The sequence below is a fragment of the Aureococcus anophagefferens genome (genome assembly GCF_000186865.1).
Source record: "Aureococcus anophagefferens unplaced genomic scaffold AURANscaffold_7, whole genome shotgun sequence".
Lineage (NCBI taxonomy): Eukaryota > Pelagophyceae > Pelagomonadales > Pelagomonadaceae > Aureococcus > Aureococcus anophagefferens.
Window position 1 is genome coordinate 1,199,872 of NW_008705567.1, and position 20,220 is coordinate 1,220,091.

General features: G+C 71.3%; 5 protein-coding genes across 5 annotated transcripts; 1 reads left to right on the top strand and 4 right to left on the bottom strand.

Annotated features, from left to right (window-relative positions):
* Nucleotides 1-319: 319 nt before the first annotated feature.
* Nucleotides 320-1,849, bottom strand: AURANDRAFT_25486 (hypothetical protein; the record flags this gene model as incomplete). Its single annotated transcript, XM_009038073.1, has 1 exon — nt 320-1,849. The coding sequence occupies one exon, from the start codon at nt 1,847-1,849 to the stop codon at nt 320-322; it is 1,530 nt and encodes a 509-aa protein (XP_009036321.1).
* A 2,856-nt stretch (nt 1,850-4,705) lies between these two features.
* Nucleotides 4,706-5,614, bottom strand: STP3 (hypothetical protein; the record flags this gene model as incomplete). Its single annotated transcript, XM_009038072.1, has 1 exon — nt 4,706-5,614. The coding sequence occupies one exon, from the start codon at nt 5,612-5,614 to the stop codon at nt 4,706-4,708; it is 909 nt and encodes a 302-aa protein (XP_009036320.1).
* An 815-nt stretch (nt 5,615-6,429) lies between these two features.
* On the bottom strand, nt 6,430-8,076 carry AURANDRAFT_63550 (hypothetical protein; the record flags this gene model as incomplete). Its single annotated transcript, XM_009038071.1, has 1 exon — nt 6,430-8,076. One exon carries the CDS (start codon nt 8,074-8,076, stop codon nt 6,430-6,432), a length of 1,647 nt encoding a protein of 548 aa, XP_009036319.1.
* Nucleotides 8,077-8,278: 202 nt separating this feature from the next.
* On the top strand, nt 8,279-10,822 carry AURANDRAFT_63551 (hypothetical protein; the record flags this gene model as incomplete). The annotated part of the gene is made up of 1 exon (XM_009037867.1): nt 8,279-10,822. The coding sequence occupies one exon, from the start codon at nt 8,279-8,281 to the stop codon at nt 10,820-10,822; it is 2,544 nt and encodes an 847-aa protein (XP_009036115.1).
* Nucleotides 10,823-16,815: 5,993 nt separating this feature from the next.
* On the bottom strand, nt 16,816-19,109 carry ACS4 (hypothetical protein; the record flags this gene model as incomplete). Its single annotated transcript, XM_009038070.1, has 2 exons — nt 16,816-18,094; nt 18,250-19,109. 2 exons carry the CDS (start codon nt 19,081-19,083, stop codon nt 16,898-16,900), a joined length of 2,031 nt encoding a protein of 676 aa, XP_009036318.1.
* Nucleotides 19,110-20,220: the final 1,111 nt, after the last annotated feature.

Below are 20,220 nucleotides of genomic sequence, written 5' to 3' on the forward strand. Positions count from 1 at the left end.
GGTGGCGGCGAAGCGAAGCGTCGCGGCGAGGAGCGGCGCGAGGCGACGACGGTGGAACGCCGTGGTCGGTGCAAGCGCGCGGCGGCGGCGGCGCGGTGATGGCCGAGTAGGTGCTGACGCAGAGGATGGACTCCAACACGGGCTGGCGTGGCGGCGTACGAGGCCTCGTACGCGTGGGCGGAAGCCGCCTACGCGTCTGCCAGCGCCAACGTCGACCCCAACACACGGCACCACCCCCGTACACCAAACTTCGGACGACCGCTTAGTAGAGGGATTCGGCGCGCGCGCAGACGCGCGCGCGGCGGGGGAGGACGCGCGCTTATTGGTCCTTGCCCTCGTAGGTGATGCGGTTCGTGAACGAGTCCCACTTGCCGTCCGTGGGCGTGTAGTCGTCGAGGTCGACGTCGAGGGCCTTGGCGACCGTGATCATGTCCTTGTCGCCGCGGCCGCAGAGGTTGACGACGACGTGCTTGCCCGGGCCCTTCTCCTTGGCGAGCTTGATCGCGAGCGCGACCGCGTGCGAGGGCTCGAGCGCGGGGATGATGCCCTCCGTGCGCGAGAGCTGGGAGAAGGCCGCGAGGGCCTCGTCGTTGTTGATGGGCGCGTACTGCGCGCGGCCCGCGTCCTTGAGGAACGCGTGCTCCGGGCCGACGCCGGGGTAGTCCAAGCCCGCGGAGATGGAGTGCGTCGCCTCGACCTGGCCCGAGACCTCGTCCTGGAGGAGGTAGGTCTTCGTGCCGTGGAGCACGCCCGGCGAGCCGCGGCTTAAAGTCGCCGAACCCTGCGTCGAGTCGCCGTCCGCCTCCGCGCCGTGGAGCTCGACGCCCTCGTCGCCCACGAAGGGGTGGAACATGCCGATGGCGTTGGAGCCGCCGCCGACGCAGGCCACCACAGCATCCGGCAGCGCGCCGTCGTTCATCTCCATGAACTGGGCCCGCGCCTCCTTGCCGATGACGCTTTGAAAGTCGCGGACGATCGTCGGGAACGGGTGCGGCCCGATCGCGGACCCGATCAAGTAGTGCGTGTCGCGCACGTTCGTGACCCAGTCGCGCATGGCCTCGTTGATGGCGTCCTTCAATGTGGCCTCGCCCGCGCGCACGGGCACGCACTCCGCGCCGAGCACGTTCATGCGAAAGACGTTCAGCGACTGCCGCGCGCAGTCGACCGCGCCCATGTAGACGACGCACTCCAGACCCAGCAGCGCGCAGACCGTCGCCGACGCGACGCCGTGCTGGCCCGCGCCCGTCTCGGCGATGACCCGCGTCTTGCCCAGGCGCTTCGCGAGCAAGGCCTGGCCCACGGCGTTGTTGATCTTGTGCGCGCCCGTGTGCGCCAATTCCTCGCGCTTGAGCCAGATCGTCGCGCCGCCGACGGCCTCCGAGAGGCGGTCGGCCCGGTACAGGGGCGTGGGCCCGCCGATGAACTGCTTGCGGTAGAACGCGAGCTCCTCGAGGAACGCGGGGTCGTTGATCGCCTTCTCGTACTCGAGCTCGAGCTCCGCGTGCGCCGCGGCGAGCGTCTCGGGGATGTAGCGCCCCCCGAAGGCGCCGAAGTGGTCCGGGAGCGACGTCGGCTTGAAGCCCGCGGCCTCCGCGGCGCCGGCCTCGCGCGGGGCGTCGCGCGCGGACTCGCCCGCCGTCGCGTCGCGGAGCGTCTTCGCGAAGGCCTCGAGGGCCTCGGCGCGTTTCGGCGCCGCGAAGTCCGCGGAGGCGTCCAACGACCGGATGATCGCCGACCCGACGACGACGCCGTCGGCTAAAGCCGCCGTCTCTTTGACGCCTTCCGGCGTCGAGATGCCGAAACCTACCGCCAGCGGCACGTCGCCCGCGGCCGCGCGCACGCGCGCCATGAAGGGCTCGAGGTCGCTCTTGAGCGCCGCGGCGCCGCCCGTGACGCCCGTCACGGACACGCAGTAGAGCATGCCGCCGCCCGTCTGAGCCGCCGCGTCCGCCAGGTACGCCATGCGCTCGTCCGTCGTCGTCGGCGCGACCAAAGGCACATACCCGAGAGACCCGCCGGGCGCCTCCTGGCAGGCCTTGAGCACGCCTTCCAAACTCGCCTCCTCCGGCGGCAGGTCGACGATGATGAAGCCGTCGACGCCCGCGGTCGCCGCGTCCTTGGCCAGCTTCTCGAGGCCGTACGCGCGGAAGGGGTTGTAGTAGCCCATGAGCACGACGGGCGCCGTCAGGCCCTGCTCGCGCGCCTGCTTGACGTAGGCGAGGCACTGCTCCAATCCGACGCCCTGCTTGAGCGCGACCTCGTTGCAGACCTGGATCGTCGCGCCGTCTGCCATGGGGTCCGTGAACGGAACCCCCAACTCGATGACGTCCGTGCCGCCGGCCTCGAGGCTCAGCATGAGGTCCACGGTCTCGCCGGAGGCCGGGTAGCCGCCCGTGAGGTAGCCCACGAGCGCCGCGCGGCCGTCGGCCTTGGCGTCGGCGAAGGACTTGGCGAGGGCCGCGCCGCCGACGGCGGACCGCTCCGTCGGCGACGCCAGCGTCGCGCGGAGGGCCGTGGGCGGCGCGACGCGCGACGGCGACGGCCCGAAGGCCGACGCCGCCGCCGCCGCGAGGAGCACCTGGGCAAACACCATTGCAGTGGCGCTTCGGCGTCGACGCGGTGCGCTCGAGCACGCTGTTTGCGATGTTCAAGGCCTGCTTCAATGACACCGCCGCGCGACGGGCGCGCCCGCGCCGTAAGGAGCCGCCGACCACTCACAAAGCGCCCCCCGTTAAAGTTAACTACGAAAAGAAGCGCGCGACGGTCGCCAGCAAGTCGCGGAGGAAGGCGACGAGCGCGCGGCCGCCCCGCTCGCCCAGGAGCGAGACGACGACGACGGGCGGTCCGAAATTGGCCGACGTCGCGAGCACGCTCGTCTTCCACTGCGGGGGCAGCGCGCGCCAGAGCTTGTAGCCCGTGCCGAGTCCCGCGGCGAGCGTGGGCACCGACACGTCCCAGCCCTTTGGCGCGGGGCAGGCGCAGGGGCTCTCCGCGATGACGACGCGCGCGGAGCCCGTCGGTCTCGGGTTCGCGAGCGCGGTCGTGGGCAGCACGTAGGCGCCACAGACTCCAATCAGGAGCAGCAGCGGGAGTCGGCGGCTCGGACTCATGGCTGTCGTCGTCGAGGCACTTCGGATCACGAGCTTTTCGTACCGACTTCAATCGCTCCAGAGGCTGCCTCGCGCACGCGCCCTTTCGCACCTGGTCGAACGGACCACGACGCGACGTCCTCGCGCGCCCGCGACGTCGAGAACTTCGCTGGGGCTGCCCTGTCGCGCGCGAGAGAAGGCGTAAACAACGAGGCACTTAGCCGATGTTTACCGCTCTCGCAAGCGATATGATCGAGCGCCTGAACTACTAGGCAGCGCTCTGCAAATCACCCATGGCGGAGCTCGAGCGCGAGCACGTCGTGTGCACGACGGACGAGGCCATCATCAGCGTCGACCTCGAGAGCTTCCAGCAGCGGTCGTCCATGGCCCTCGGCGAGAAGCCCGGCGCCCTCTGCGTCGCGCGCGACGTCGCCGTGGTCTGCGCGGCCAAGGACGCGTCGCTGATCGGCTACGGCGTCGGCGCGCGGGGCGTCGACCTGCGGAGCCGCGTGCCCGAGCGGCTCGGCGCCGCGGCCCTGACGCCGTGCGGCGCGTACCTCGCCGCGGGAGGCGCCGCGAGCGGCCGGCTCTACGTCTGGGAGCTCTGGTCCGGCCGCCTCGCGCGCGCCTGGGAGGGCCACTTCCGCGGCGTGAGCGCCCTGTGCTGGAGCGAGGGCGGCGACGTGCTGCTAAGCGGCGGCGAGGACGGCGTCGTCGCGCCCTGGGACGCGTGCGTTTTGGTCGACGCGGACGCGTTGGGCGCGCCTTCGCCGCTCTTCGACCACTGGAGCGAGCACAGCATGCCCGTGACGGCGGTGCTCTGCCGGGGCCTGCGGGTCTTCTCCTGCGCGCTGGACCGCACCGCTAGGGTACGGGACCTCGCGTCCGGGCGCCTCGTCTGCACTTTATCGGTGGACGAGGCGCCGCGCTGCGCGGCGCTCGACGTCCTCGACGCCTACCTGCTCTTGGGCTGCGAGTCCGGGCTCATCCTGCGCGTGGACCTCGACGCCCAGGCCGCGGCGTCGTCCGCGGCGGCGACCGCGCGCGTCTTGGACGCGCGCGGCGCGACGCTCTTCGAGGGCGCCGGCGACGGCGGCGACGGCGCCCTCGCGGGCTTGTTCAAGGCCCGGGCGCCGGCGCTGGCCTACGCGGGCCACGCGGCGCGCGTCACGGGCGTCGCGCAGCACCCGTCGGACCACGCGGTCCTCGTGTCGGCCTCGGACGACGGTTCCTTGCGCGTCTGGGACGCCGAGAGCCGCCAGTGCGTCCGCGTCGTCGCGCTGGGGCCCAACGCGCCGCCCCTGCGGCACCTCGTGGTGTTGCCGGACCGCCCGCGGGGCGGGCAGCACGCGTCGCTGGCCATGGCGCCGCTGCGGCGCGACGACGCGGAGCGCCCCGCGGCGATCGTGCCGGTGGCGCAGCTCCGCGCGGGCGGCGAGCCGGCGCCCGACGCGGCCCCGCGGGCCGGCGGCGACGCCGACGCGCTCCGCGCGGAGCTCGCCCGGGCGCGCGACGACGCCGCCAAGTGGCGCGAGGCCGCGGACGCGCTCTGGCGCGAGGTCCGGGACGAGTAACAAGTCGAGTATAAGGCGTGAACTAAACGACCCGGCCGACGCTCACTTCGACAGGGGGAGCTCCGGCGGCTGGTTGCGGAGGGGCGCCTGCTTGTAGAAGTAGGCCGCGCCGAGGCAGAAGAGGAGGCAGGCGATGCCGAAGGGCGTCGCGTGCTTGTCCCAGATGGTCACGTTGATGCCGATGCTCACGACCTTGCAGATGTTGCCGAGGATCGTGAAGAACGTCGCCGACACGAGGGACCGGGCCATCCAGGCGTAGTAGGACATGGCCGCGCCCAGGAGCACCGTGCCGCCCACGACCAGGAGCGCGTCGGACGACGCGCTCAGGATCACGTCCTTCTCCGCCAGGCACATGAACATGAGCGGCAGCGACGCGAGGAGGTTCGAGTAGAAGACGCGGCCCCAGTTGCTCTCCATCTTCACCGTCGACGTGACGTGCTTCAGGTAGACCTGGTCCAGGCAGAAGATGAAGTACCACAAGCCGCAGAACGCGTAGCCCTTGACGACGAACGACGCGTCCGTGAGCGCGTAGCCCGCGGCGCCGACGAGGAGCCCGAAGAGGCTCAGCCAGGACCGCGTCGTCGGCAGGTGGCGCCCGAGGAAGAGGTAGTCGCAGACGCTCACGCAGAGCGGCGTCGAGAAGCGGAAGATCATGAACGTCTCGACGTTCGCGTACTCGAGGCTCTTCATGTTGCTGAAGATCGTCGCGACGAAGATGAGCGCCACGGGGAAGAAGGCCTTGGCCTTGGGCCACTCCAGGGCGTCCATGTGGGAGATGGCGCCCCCGAAGTGGGCGAGCTTCACGGCGACGACCGTGCCCGCGAGCTGGGCCCAGAGGATGAACGACGGCGCCGGCAGCATGTGGACGGCGAGCTTGTTGCCGATGAGCAGCGTCGCGCTGCAGGCCATGTAGCCCGCGACGGCCCAGAAGACCTTGCCCTGGCTGCTCATGGCCGCCTTGTCCGAGGAGGCCATGCGCAATTCGAGTAGCACCCGGGCGTCGCGTCGTGCGGCGAGGCTCGAGGTGTCAAAGCTGAGGAGCAATGTCGACCTTGCGTGACCCCGCAGCCCGATGGGGTTCATCGGCGGATTTGCGGTCCGCGGCGTGGCTGAAAATAGTAACCAGCTTGCCGTGTGTGTATATTGCACACAGCCCTGTAAGACGGTGTGCGCCGTATGTCAATCCGAGCGCTATTGCTCCCGTTATTGTCAGCGGATGTGCTGGTCCGACCATCGCAGCAAGTGCAAAGAGCTGAAGGTCGTGCGCAACCTGATCATGGATAACAAGATCATGGAAGCGAGCGGTCTGCGGCGTAGTACGAAGCAACTGGAGCTTCTGACCGATGCAATCGGTTCCAAACTCACGATCAAAGAGCCGCCGTCGCGCAAGTCGAACGGCCGGCTTCGCGGAAAGCAAGCGCGCTGCAACGGCGCACATAGTGCGGCACATTGTGCGAGCCCGGGTGCTGTCGGCGTTCGCTATCAGTGGCGCGAGTCTAACGCGGAGTGCGAGCCTATCTTGAATCGTGTCGTGTCATTCAAAAAGTGTGTCTGTGTGCACGCAGCGCGACAATCACTGCTCGCGCTCCGTCACTCCGCGCGTCGCAGGTGAATCTTGCTTTGTCGTGTATCTGAAAAGCTTCTGCGACCTGGTCAGCAAAAACTTAACCCTCATCCATAATCGTATTCAGGCTGCCAGCCCCGATTCGCCTCCCTCTTGAGCGCGCCTCTCGAGCAGTAGCGGTAATTTTACACCCCGCGTCGCCCTACTCCGTGATGTAGTTGCGGCCGTCGTAGTTGTTGTGCTCCGGGACGATGGTCTTGCGCTTCTCGACGAGCTCGGGCGCGGCGAGGCCGCGCCAGGGCCGCCACATGGACGGCGGCTTGTCGCGGCCGTCCTTGAACGCGCGGTGGAGGACGTTGTAGCACGCGTCGAGCGCGTCGCAGAGCTGGCCCGAGAAGCGGAAATCCAACACCTCGCGCGTGCACTCGCCGTGGAGCTTGTCGGCGACGGCGGCGAAGTTGCGCGCGTGGACCGCCGTGTCCGTGATCGTCGCCGTCGGGTCGTCCAGGTTCTGCGTCTCGTGCGACCAGCCGCGGCCGTAGTAGAGGATCTCGCCCGGCGCGACGATCCCCTCGTAGCACTTGGGTCGGCCGTCGCTGAGCGCGCCGCAGACGTGCCACCACTTGCGGCCCGCGAGCTGCGCGTGCCACGACGACGTCTGCAGCGAGTCGCTGTGGTTGAACATGCCCGCGCCCCTCGCGCCCACGAGCAGGATCTTCCAGTGCGTCTTCAGGTGGTACTCGGCGGCGACGGCCCCGTGCGGGTAGCCCAGGCACTCCTCGAGCCAGGCGTCGTTCTCGAGCTGCCAGTGGCGGTCCGCCGCGATCGCGCCCCGTTTTTCGAGCTCCGACCAGACGTCCGGCGTGAGCTGCAGGTGCATGTAGCGGCCCCGGAGCGCGCCGTTGCCCGACTCGTAGCGGAACGCGCTCCCGTTGAGCTGCTGGTGCTTGTCGTTGACGATCTTGAGCTCCTTGACCGCGCGCCGGAAGCGCGTCAAATAGGGCGACTGGCGATTACTGGAAAGCATGTTGTAGGGGTAGAAGTCCGTCACCGCGTCGGGGAACTGGTCCGCCAGCGCCTCGAGCCAGGCCCAGGCGCCCGCATTCGTCTTCCCCGCCTCCTCGACGGCTTTCCAGCCCGCCGTCGCGCCCCGGAGCACGAAGGGGTCGCGCCGCTCCTCGTACTCGGCGAACTTGGCGAGGTCCGCGGCGTCGACGCGCGGCAGGTCGTCCGCGACGGCCACGGGCCGCTGGTGCAGCAGGAAGTCGCGCGCGGGCATGGCCGGCGCGTCGCCGCCCAGGCCCGCCATGCGGCTCCCGAAGCCCATGAGCTGCTCGAAGGCCGACTTGGGCGCCTTCTCCGGCGGCGCGCCGCACTGCCTAGGGTCCGGCGGCAGCTCCTCCTCGGCCTCCGCCGCGGACCCGACGGCGACGCTCCCCCGCGGCCGCGGCACGTCCTCGATGTTGAAGTTCGTCATGAGCGCGTCCCAGTTCTCCTCGTAGAGCCGCACGTCCTCGTCGCGGCCCGCGAGCTCGCCGCCGCGCGCCATCGCGTCGTACGCTAAACCGTAGAGCTCGACCTTGTGCGCCCGGTGGCCCGACCCGCTCGCGAGGCGCATGTAGCACACGCCGAGGTTCACCATGGTCTGCGTCGTCGGCGTGAACCGCGCCGCGGACTCGAAGGCGCGCCGGCTGTCGCCGCGCCGGTTCTCCCGGTCCCACTGGATCGCCTGGGACGTGTGCGCCGCGTGCGGGTCGTCGAAGTCGTAGGCGGCGGCCACGGCGCAGACACCGACGACGCATCGGAGGACGCGCGGGCACCCGTAGTGGCGCGGATTCGCGACGGCCATTTGGCTTGCTTGCCAGCGGCGGCAGACCAAAGGAGCAGGCAAGGAAGCCGGTTGACGCGCACATTTTAGCACCATTATGAGCCGGCGGCCCCGCGCGCGACGGCCGCGGCGCCTCGACAGCGTCGACGGCGTCGACGCGCCGCTCTCGCTGAGTTCGCTGGAGCGGTCCGACGCGTCGCCGCAGCGGAGCGCCTCTCATGCCATGGGCGACGCGCTCCTCGACGCCGCGTCGGTGCTCGGGCTGCCCGGCGGGTCGGCGCCGCTGCGCATGCCCGAGCTCGGGCCCGGCGCGCGGCCGCGGCTCCACCTCGCGCCGCGCGAGTCCGCCGGCGTCCACTTCGAGTGGCGCGCGAGCGGCGCCGGCGGCGCGAGCCCGCGGGGCAGCCTCGTCGTGAGCGGCTATGTTTCGGCCGCGGCGGAAAAAAGAGCGAAGGCCGCCGGCGCGCGGCCCGGCGCGGCCCTGCTGAGCGTCAACGGCGTCATCCTCGGCGACCGCGACAAGGGCTTCATCATGCAGCGCATGAGTTCGACGCTGGGCGTCGCGCGGCAGCTCGGCTTCGGCGACTTTCCGGAAGCGGAGGCGGCGCCCGCGCTGCGCCACTCGACGTCGCAGCAGACCCTAAAAACGGCGCCGGCGTCGCCCCTCGCGCCCAAGCCCGCGTCGGCGTCGTCGGCGCCGCGCGCGTCGAACGCCGGGAGGTATACGTCCTACCAACCGCCGCCGCTCGCGCGGCCGCCGGTCGCGCGGCAAACGAACCCCTACGCGGCGCCGAGCTTCGAGGCGCGTCGCCAAAACCCCTACGCCGCGACGAGCTTCGAGACCCGCGGCGCCTACCCCGCGCCGCCGCGGAGCTTCGAGGGCCACGCGGCGCGGCCGCCCGAGCCCGCGGCCAAGCGCGCGCTCGTCGCGCCCGCGGACCCCTACAGCACGAGCTCGCGGCGGCGGCGCATCACCCACGAGTTCGCCGCGCGCGCCGTCTGGCCCCTGCTCCGCGACGCGGCCTACCGCGCGACGGTCCGCTGGACGCGCGGCCGCGCGGCCGTCGCGTGGCAGCGCCGCGCGCGCGGCGCGGCCGCGCGGCGCGCCGCGGCGCGGCGCCGCCGCCGCCGCGACGCCGCCGCGGCGACGCGGACCCAGGCCTGGGCGCGGCGCTACCTCGCGCGCGCCGCGCGCTACGCGCGCGCCGTCGCCGCGGCGCAGCGCGCGGCGCGCGCGTGGCTCGCCGTCGCCGAGGCCTGGCGCCGGCGCCGCGCGCTCATGCGGCGCTGGCTCGGCGCCGTCGGCGACGCCCAGCGCCTCTGGCGCGGCGCCGCCGCGCGCGCGCGCGCCGCGCGCGTGCGCCGGCTCCGGGAGGCCATGCGCCGCTGCCTCGGGCTGTTGAGCTTCGGCGCGCGCTTCGTCGCGCTGCGGCGCTGGCGCGACGAGACGCGGCGCGCCCTGGCGCTCCAGCGCGCCGCGCGGCGCTGGCGCGCGTTTCTTCTCGATCGCGCGGCGTTCCGCGCCATGGTCCGCCGCGCGGCGCTCGCGGCCGAGGTCTTACGGCGGAGCGCGCGGCAGCGGCGGCGCCGCCGGGCCTGGGACGCGTGGCGAACCGCCTACGCCGAGGAGCTCCGCTCGGACCGCATCAAGGCGGCGCTCGCCGCGCGCGCGGCCGCGGAGCTTTTGGCGCGGCTCGCGGCGCAGAAGGCGATGGAGGTGAGCGAGGACGAGGGCATCGACGCGCCGTCGTCCGAGGACACGGAGAGCGTCGAGGAGGAGCCGGCCTGGACGCCGCCGGACCGGACCTGCGTGCGCTGCGGCCACCGCGGGCCCGGGAGCGGCTTCGCGCTCTCCGACGACGTGTGCCTCGCGTGCTTCGGCGAGGAAGCCGCGCGGCTCGCGCGGCTGCGCGAGGCCGAGGCGCGGCGCGCGCGGGCCCAGCTGAGGCTCCAGGCCTGGTGGCGCCGCGTGCTCTGCGAGGTCGCCTTCCGGCGGCGCCTCGCCGCGCGGCGGCGCTGGCGCGAGGAGGAGCGGCGCTGGCGCGCGGCGACGGTCGTCGCCGCGGCGGCCCGCGCGCGGCGCGCGGCGTCGCGGTTCCGCGCGCGGCGCCGCGCGGCCGCGCGCATCCAGGCGCCCTGGCGCGGCAAGCTCGGGCGGGACGCCTTCGAGCGCATGCTCGACGAGGCCATGGTCGAGATCACGAAAATCGCGGACGCGTCCTTCGCGGAGCTCGCGGACTGGCCCCCGAAGCCGGAGCGGCTCCCCAACGGCGACTGGAAGCGGCCGGCCTGGATGGAGGACATCAGGGACGACACGGAGGACGTCTACGAGCAGTTGCTGCTCCTCGCGCTCAAGAAGCCGCCGCCGCCGCCGAAGCCGCCGCCGGAGCCCGACGACCCGGTCTACGACGGCGAGGACGAGGCCGCGTGCGCGTTCCTGAAATTCATGCTCAAGCAGACGCCGCCGCCGCCCTACTGCATGGAGGACCCCAAGGCCCACCTGCGGAATTTGGCCAAGAACCTGCCGCGGCGGAAGCTCGACCTCGGCCAGCCGCCGGAACCGCCCATCGAGTGGGACTACGCGCCGGGCGACCCGCGCCGCGACGAGTCCTACGAGGCCGAGGCGAAGCGCCGCGCACCGCCCCCGCCGCCGCCGCCGACGAAGGTCGACCTCTTCCTCGAGCAGTGGTACAAGGACCACCCGGAGTGCCCGCGGATCGACTTCGACTTCAAGGACGACTGGGCCGACCCCAAGTTCGGGCGCTAGTTAGTGCGGCGCGCCGTCGTCGAAGCCGCCGTGGTTGAGCCAGGCCTCGATGAACCGCGTCGAGTTGCCGCCGTAGCCGTCGTTCGGCGCCGCGTCGCGCGCGACCTGGCTGTGGACGACGGGCGGCCAGATGACGAAGCTCCGGAAGACGCGCTCCTCGGCCATGCGCGCGAGCGTGAGGTCGAAGCGCGGCTCGACGACGTTCCCGTAGGTGCCGCCGCCCGTCGCCGCGGTCGCGAGGAGCCGCGCCATGCGCGGCGTGTAGCGGAGCACGACGGCCGGCGCGCAGCGCGGGTCCACGGCCGCGGCTAACACCGCCGAGTCGCCGCCGAGGGGCGCGACGGCGCGGCGCCGGACCGCGCGCGCGACGTCGCCCGGCGTCGGCGCGGGCGCGCCGGGCGTCGTGCGGCCGCCTGTGTGGAAATCAACCACTGGTTTGGGGGGTCCCCACCAAACTTCAGAACTCTCTATCTCAATCAAATCGAAGTCGATTCGGCTGATTTTTGGACGGATCGATTGCTCTCGTCGAGTTCTCGAAGCACAGCGAAAGAGTTTGGTCCAAATCGTTCGATTACGCGCACATTGAAGTCGGGTTGAAGATTTGATTTCCACACAGGTGGCCGCAGCCGACGCGGCGCGCGCGGCGTTCCGCGAAGGCCGCGGCCGCGGCCCCGTCGCCCTCGATCCCCGCGCCGAGCGGCGCCGCCGACGACGACACGCCGCGCGACGTCCACCAGCCGCACTCGCCGCAGTGGCCCGCGAACAGCGCGTCCCAGCCGCCCGCGCGGCCCGACTCGAGGAACTTGATCGCCTCGTCGACGATGGCCGCGCCGCCGGCCGTCACCACCGCCTGTTCCTTGACGACGATGACGACGGGGTCCGGGTGCGACCGCGACGCCCAGGAGGCCAGCTTTGTTGTGAGGCTCCGGTACGTGAGGACGCCCTCGATCGTACCGGCGGCCGCCGCGGCCGCGTCGAGCGGTCGCGACGCGTTCGGTTGGGCCTCGTCGCGGAACCTACATTTCGTTCGTTTTTTTTAAGCTCTCGAACGTCGCCCTTTCGACGCCGCGGTTCACGCGACGGTGACGCGGCGGTCGTCGACGCCGAGCGCCGCGAGCTGCCTCTTGAGGCGGCGCAGCTCGTCGTGCTCCGACGCGTTCGCGTCGTGGCGGCTCGCGACGAAGGCGTGGACGATGGGCAATTTCTTCTCGACGCGCGCCGGCCGCATCGCGAATCGCCGCAGGTTCCAGACGCCCAAGATTAAGAGGAAACCCATGAGCACGAGGATGCGCCGCGTCTCGGCGCGCGGGTCCGGGGCGGTGCTTATCGTCGGGCGGGCCGGCTTCTCATCGTCCCCCGCCTTCCCCCATCCGAGCGACGCCTCGTCGTCCGCGCCGCGGCGGGCGATCGTGTCGCGCATCTTGCCTCGAGCGAGGCCTGAGATTCGGCGAGTCGCTTGTGGTAATCGTGGTCGAGTAGGAGGGCGAGTCGCGCATTGGATATGTCGTCAACCGACAGCGACGAGGAGTCGTTGGACAGCGAGGACGAGGTAGCTGCCGCGGAGGCCAGGCAACACCTGGAGGAGTGCGAGCGCCGACTTTCGATCGCACGGAGAAATAGGATCGACGCTGCCGCTGACGCTGCCGTGGTTCACGCAATGGCATCCGCGGCCGCCGCCGAACTTGCCGTTTGTTTCGCCGAAGTTGCCTTCGCTGAGGCCGACGATGCCCGCTTACGAGAGGAAATGGCCATTGCCAACGAGGTCGCGGCCGCCGCGCGCGCGGCGGCCGAGGCCGCAGTCGCCGAAGCTGCGCGCCATCGGGAGCTACGCGAGGCCCAGCAGGCTGCGGACGAAACTGATGCCGACACGGTCGTGACGACCGGTTCCGACGAGCGGCGCTACGCTGACGATGATCTCGACGCCGTGTTAGGGCCGGGCTGGGCCACTCGGTTCGGCGATCCAGGCGCGCCGGTAGAGCTACTCATGGAGATTCTCCAGGATCGCGACGTCGACGTTGTTCGCGACCTGCTTGCCGACGGCTACGACCCCGATGTGATAGACGGGACCTGCGGCTGGACGCCGTTGATTCATCTGATGGTCCACGACCCTGACCTGGACATCGCGAAACTGCTGATCGATGCCGGCGCGGACGTGAACTTCAAGACCCCGTGGCCAGAGGTCTCGCCGCTACGCATGGCGACGTTCTCAAGCATCCCGGCGACGCGACTGCTCCTCGCGGCGGGCGCGACTTTCAAGATGACGGATTATGATGATCTGATGCCCCCGGGTCGTGATTTCACCGCTCGCGCATACCTCACGCGCGTCGAAGCGGCCGGCGGCTTCGAGTTGTACCGAGAGGAACAATACCAGAAGGTCTTGGCCGTCCAGCTCCTCACGAGCGATCGTGGCGGCCGCCTCCCCAACGCGCTTGTGCCCAAGGTCATCGGCTTCTGGAACCGCTACGGAAGATACCCCGCCCACCGCCGCGTGACCGCAGCGTGGGAAAGGGTATAGAATCGTCACTCGAGTCCAGCTCTGCGACGCGCTGCACGGCAACATCGAGACTTGAAGTTCAGCCACGACGTTGCACTCGACGTTGCAGCGCTGCGTGATGGCCTGCATAAAAACGTCATCGATGCGCTAGCCTAGGAGCAATGCGTCGCTCTAGCTCACTGCTCCTGCTCCTCCTCGCGAAAAGCGTCAAAACAGAAACGGCGTCCGCGCGGCGGGCGCGCGGCATCGACGCGGCGGAGGGCGGCCGCTTCGCCGAGGGCTGCGACGCGCTGCTGGGCCTCGAGCTGAAGGCGAACGACGCGGAGGCCTTCTTCTGGGCGGGCTGGGCCCTGCGGCGCCGCGCGCTCGCGCAACATGACGACGCCGCCGCGCTCGGCGACCTCGACGCGGCCGCGGCGCACCTCGGCAGGGCCGTCGCCGCCGCGCCGGCGCACGCGGTCGCGCGCTTCTACCACGGCGACGCGCTCGTCGACGCGGGCCGCGTCGCGGCGGGCGCCGCCGAGATGCGCCGCGCGCTCGCCGAGGACCCGGACTCCTTCGACGCGACGGCGACCTCGAAGCTCGGCACGGCCGAGCGGCTGTCGCGGCTCGCGATCGAAGAAAACGCGGACGCGTGCGCGGCGCGCGACGACGCCCGGGATTCGCCGCCGCTCGCCGTCGCCTGGGACGACGCCCTGCCCGCGGCGCTCGTGGCGCGCGTGCGCGCGGAGGCGCCCGCGCACCAGGAGTATTTAGCGGAAAACTCCGCCGGCGTCACCTCGTTCTGGGTGCCCGCGAGCGCTATACAAACGCCAAAAACGGCCGTCGAGCGCGTCCTGGCGGCGCTGCGGCCCCTCGCGGCGGCGGGCGCCGACGCGCTCGGCGCCGGCGACCTGCGCGACCTCGCGGGCTGCGAATTTTGGATCCGACAGCAGCACCCGAAAAAGGGCGTCGCGGCCCACTACGACCTCGACGTCGAGGCCGCGCGGCGGACCAAGGTCGCCAGGTCGCCCGTGGTATCGTCCGTGGTCTACCTGAGCGACGTCGGCGGGCCCACGTGGGTCGTCGACCGCGAGACGGGGCCGACGGTCGACGACGGCGCGCTCGACGGGCCCGCGCCGCCGCGCGCGGCCTACGTGCCCCCGGCGCCCGGCCGCTTCCTCGTCTTCCCGGGGCGCAAGCTCCACGGCGTCCAGCCCGCGGCCGACGACCGGGGCCTGCGGGCGACGCTTCTGGTGAACTGGTGGCGGAGCAAGCCGCTCGCGCCGGCGTGCGCGGAGGCGACGCTCGGCGCCGCCGTCGGCGCCGTCGACGGGGCGCCGGCGCCGCGGCGCGTCGCCGTCGCGGCGCTCCGGGCCAGCGGCTTCGCGTCGTCCCTGTCCTACGCTGCGACCGCCGTGCCGTGCCCGGACCCGGACGACGCGCGGACGGAGATCTTGGTCTACAGTAAGGCGTGACGTGCATCGGAGCCTTAGGAGGCGCGATGGGGTTTGCGTCGCCTACGCCTCCTCGGACGCCTCGGGCTCGACGACGTCGGGCACGTCGTCGTCGTCCTCGACGACGTCGGGGACGTCCTCGTCGCCGGACGCGGGCGCGCCCTCGGGGGAGCCCTTGCGGAGGAGGACCTCGGGCACGCCCGAGTCGTCGCGGCAGACGAGGAGCTCGTCGTCGAGGTAGGTGACGTAGAGCGTGCGCTCGTAGCGGAGGTTCGCGGGAACGTCGACGTCGCGGCCGAAGGAGCTGAGGCTCGCGTAGGTCTCCTTGAGGCGCACGCCCGTCTCCGCCTCCAGCGTCGTCGCGACCTTGAGCTCCTGGGCGCCGACGCCGGCGAAGGTCACGGACGTGGACGCCTCGACGCGCGGCTGGTCGCGGCTGATCGTGATCGTGAGGTCGCCGACGTCCGCGAGGCCGTCGGGGAGCATGCGCAACACGCTCAGGCCCGCGACGCCCGGCGTGAAGCCGCCGGCGTAGAGCGCCAGCGCGAGGGGCCGCGTCGGCGAGTTGAGCGGGCCCGGCGCGTAGCCCGAGAACGCGACGTCCCACACGCCGTTGAGCAAGGGGCTCGTCGCGGGGTCCTCCGTGGGATTCGCCGGCTCGAGGCTCAGGAGCAGCTCCGTGACCGACGCGCGCAGGTCGCTGCTCACGTCGCCGACGGCCGTGCCGACGACGCTGAGGAGCTCCTCCTTGGGCGACGGCTCCGACACGTCGGCGGCGGCGTCCACCGTCACCTCCTCGGCGACGGCGGCCGCCAGGGAGAGCGATTGCGCGCGCAGCGCCGCCGGCGGCGCGAAGGCCGTGGCGGCGGCGGGCAGGAGAGCAAGGACGAGCTTCATTGCGGCGGTGCGGTGGTGGCGCGTGTTGGCGGCGGCGGCGTCGAGGTGGATGTTCGAAGGGCCAGCTCAGCTGATCAGCATCGTCGCCGAAACTTTGGCTGTTGCCGCAAGAGCTATGGCTGCCACACGCCGCCCAAAATCGCCGCTCCGACGTCCGCGCGCCCGCGTCCGCAACCCAAAAACTTCGAGAGCGAGACATTCTTGCGACGGGAGGTGGCCCCACTCCCACGCCCAACCTCCCTACTAGTTCTCGCGAGACCCACCGCCGGAGGCCTGTTGAGTCCAGGCCGCGGCCCGAGCGGCGCGCGCTGAGAAGCGCGCGTTCGGTCACGCCATGCGCGGCGACGGAATTCTGGCGCCGGACATGCCCACCTCTTAGGCGCGCTGCTCGCGCTCGTCGCCGCCGCGGCCGCGTTCGCGCCGCCGCGGCGCGCCGCGGCGCCGCCGCGGCGGCGGGCGACGGCGCTCCGCGTCGCGCCGTCGGACGCGCGCATCTACGGCGGCCTCGCCGGCCTCGGGCTCATCGTGCTGAATCGGATCTTCGTCGCCGGCGAGCTCGCCTACGGCGACCAGTCGCAGGCGGACCTGCTGGCCGTCGCGGCGACCGTGGGCCTCGTGCTCGACGGGCTGAGCATGGCCGACATCGAGGCGCGCGAGGCCGAGGTCGTCGAGCTCAAGGGCGTCAAGGGCCGGGGCGTGTCCAAGGAGCTCGCGGGCGACGCGCTCGCCGGCGCGACGTGGGCCTCGGAGGCGATCCTCGAGTCGTGCGCGCCCGTCAAGGCCGTCTTCCTCTGGCACGAGGGGTCGACGATCCTGCGCCTGGGCGTCCTAGGCAAGGCCAACGCCGTCGACGCCGACGCCGTGACGTTCCGCGAGGCGCTGGCCAAGGCGGGCGGCGCCGCGACGTACGTGCCGGACCTCCAGGCCGTGCCGGCGCGCGTCGACTTCTCCTACCTGCCGAGGAACACGCAGAGCGCCCTCATCCAGCCCTTCGGCGACGGCGCGGGCGCCGTCGTCGTCGGCTGCGACCGGAAGCGGGCCCTCGTGCCGCGCGACGTCGCCTGGATCAGGGCCGCGGCCGGGAGGCTCGGGGACCGGCTAAATGGAGCGTAGCGTAGCGTTCTCGGGGGACGACGCCCCCCGTCTCCCGGCAGCGGGCACCCATTCGGGGAACGTCGTTAAGCGCGTCCCGGCGGGCACACGCGCCGGGGGAACGGGGAGGGGGGGGGGAGTGGGGCGCGCCGGAACCTAGTCGCGGCCCTGGGCCTTCTTGACCTTGGCGATGAGGAGCGGGACGACGGACGGGTCCGCGAGCGTCGTGACGTCGCCGAGCTGGTCCTCCTCGGCGGCGGCGACCTTGCGGAGGATGCGGCGCATGATCTTGCCGCTGCGCGTCTTCGGGAGGCCCGCGACGGGGATGAGGAGGTCCGGCGTCGCGAAGGGCCCGATGGCCGCGCGGACGGCGCCCTTGAGCTCCTTGATGAGCTCCGGCGACTCCTCGAAGCCCTTGGTGAGCTCGAGGTAGCAGCAGATGCCCTGGCCCTTGATGTCGTGCGGGTAGCCGATCGTCGCGGCCTGCGCGACGGCCGCGTGCGCGACGAGCGCGGACTCGACTTCCGCCGTGCCGATGCGGTGGCCGGACGTGTTGAGCACGTCGTCGACGCGGCCCGTGATCCAGTAGTAGCCGTCGGCGTCGCGCTTGCAGCCGTCGCCCGTGAAGTAGTTGGGCTTGTAGCAGTCGAGGTACGTCGCCATGTAGCGCTCGTGGTCGCCCCAGACCGTGCGGCACGCGCCCGGCCAGGGCGCGGAGACGCAGAGCACGCCGTCGACGCCGTTCCCCTCCTGGACGGCGCCGGACTGGGCGTCGACGATGAGGGGCGCGACGCCGAAAAAGGGCAGGCAGCAACTCCCGGGCTTCACGGGCGTCACTCCCGGTAGCGGCGTCATGATGTGGCCGCCCGTCTCCGTCTGCCAGTACGTGTCCGCGACGGAGCAGCGCGAGTCGCCGACGACCTCGAAGTACCAGCGCCAGGCCTCGGGGTTGATGGGCTCGCCCACGGAGCCGAGGATGCGCAGCGACGACCGGTCGTGCTTCTTGACGTGCGCGTCGCCGTAGGCCATCAACGCGCGGATGGCCGTCGGCGCGGTGTAGAAGACCGTGATCTTGTGGGCCGCGACCATGTCCCAGTAGCGGCCCGGGTCCGGGTAGGTCGGGATGGACTCGAACATGACCGTCGTCGCGCCGTTGCAGAGGGGGCCGTAGACGATGTAACTGTGGCCCGTGATCCAGCCGACGTCCGCGACGCACGCGAAGACGTCGTCGTCGCGCAGGTCGAAGCTGTACTTCGTCGTCATCGCCGCGTACAGCAGGTAGCCCGCCGTCGCGTGGGCGACGCCCTTGGGCTTGCCCGTGGAACCGCTCGTGTAGAGCGTGAAGAGCGTGTCCTCGGCGTCCATGGGCCTGGGCAGCACAGGGGTGATTCAACGTCGCTTCAACGTGAGTGTTCCGCGCGCGCGCGTTACGAACAACACATCCACGCTTCGAGACCGTTCCAAGAGATGATCGCTCGTCCAAAAATCAGCCAAAACGAGTGGAAAACGGCCGAGATATGAGGCTTTGAAGTTTGGAATTTCGCTCTCTTGTCCTGCCCCGCCATGGGCTCCGCGGGGCAGTAGGGCCGCATCTTCGGCACGAGCTCGTCCATGTGGACGTCGCGGCCCGCCGTGTAGGCGATGCCGTCCTCGCCCGTGCGCTTGAAGACGAAGACCTTCTGCACGAGAGGACATTCCGCGACGGCCGCGTCCGTGATCGCCTTGAGCTTGATCGACTTGGACCCGCGCTTGCCGACGTCGGCCGTGAGCACCCACTTGGACGCGCTGTCGACGATGCGGTCCCGCAGGCTCCCCGCCGTGAAGCCCGCGAAGACGACGCTGTGGGGCGCGCCGAGGCGCGTGCACGCGAGCATCGCCATCGCCGTGTCGGGCATCATCGGCATGTAGACGGTGACGAAGTCGCCCTTGGCGACGCCCGTGACCTTGAGGGCGTTGGCGATGCGGCACGTGCCGTGGAAGACGTCGAGGTACGTCAGCGTCTTCGCCTGGCCGGGCTCGTCGGCCTCCCAGACGATGCACGGTTTGTCGGCCTTGGCCGCGAGGTGCTTGTCGAGGCAGTTCGACGACACGTTGAGGCGCCCGCCGACGAACCAGGCCTGGTCGCCGACCTCGAAGCCGCCCTGGCGCACCGTGTCGAAGGGCCGCATCCACTCGAGGAAGGCGTTGGCCTGCTCGGCCCAGAAGGCGTCCTTGGTCGCCTCGCCGACGGACCGCGCGTACATCTCCTCGTACTGCTTCATGCCGCCGGGCAGGGCGCCGTGGCTGCCGATGGGGTCGTAGAGAGGCTTCAGGCCCGTCGTCGCTTCCTCCTTGGGGGCCATCGCGTGCTCGGATCCACAAGACGGCGGTGCTCGCCACAGAGATGCTCAGAAACTGGGTCGCGAGGCCCTTGCCGCCACCTTGAACTTAGAAGCCATTGTTGGACCACTCTCTAGTCGACCTTAGCCGCGTCCTCCCCGTACCACTCCCGGCGGAGCCGCGCGTTGTCCCAGTCGGCCCAGTCCGCGCCGTCCGGCAGCGCGCCGAGGATCGCCGCGCGCGCCGCGGCGGCGAAGTCCGCGGCCGTCGCGCCGTGCCCGGGCGCCGCGGCCGGCAGCACGGTCACGGTGACGCGCTTCCCGCGCTCGAGCAGCACGCGTAGAAAGTGGAACAGCACGGCGCCCGCGCTCATCTGGTTGTCCGTGTAGGACGCGTCGAAGCCCGACGCGCACGCGTACCGCAAGCAAACGGGCAGCACCGGCGCGAGCGGCGCGAACGCGCCCGTCTTGAACTGGATCACCCCGCGGCCGTTCGTCGTCGCGCCCTCGGGGAAGACGAGCAGGGGCCACTTGGGCGTGTCCGCGCCCCGGAGGCGGCCCGCGATCGCGTCGCGCGCGCCGCCGGCGTCGCCCCGCCGCCGCCGGTCGACGGCGACGGCGTCGAGCGCGCGCAGCACGGCGCCGACGACGGGGAACTCGAAGAGCGACCGCCGCGCGACGAAGGCCAGCGGGCCGAGCGCGGCCATGAGCGCCCAGGGGTCGTAGACGGCGACGTGGTTCGCGACGACGACGTATCGATGGTGCGAAAGCGCGTCGTGCCGTCGGTGTTGAAGCCCGTCGACGACGACCTCGAAGCCGAGCACGCGCAGGAAGACGTAGGACGACCGCTGGCAGCATGCGAAGAAGTAGCGGTCCGCGCAGACCGGCGCGACCTTGAGGAGGACCACATGGCTGAACGCGAGGGTCAGCGCATAGCAGAAGAGGCCGATCGCGCCAGCGAACCGGAACGGCAGCAATACGACGTTTATCAAGCTGATGTCGGCGAGGCGCAGCGGTGTTTGTCGCGCTCGGTTTGGGAGATTCGACTCATTCGGCGCCGCCATAACTGGCTGGCTTTTTTACAATCGCTGTTCTTGAAGTGGCAATAAAGCGCCTGCGCTGGCCGTCCAGGGAGAGCATCTTGTCGGCCACCACCGCCGC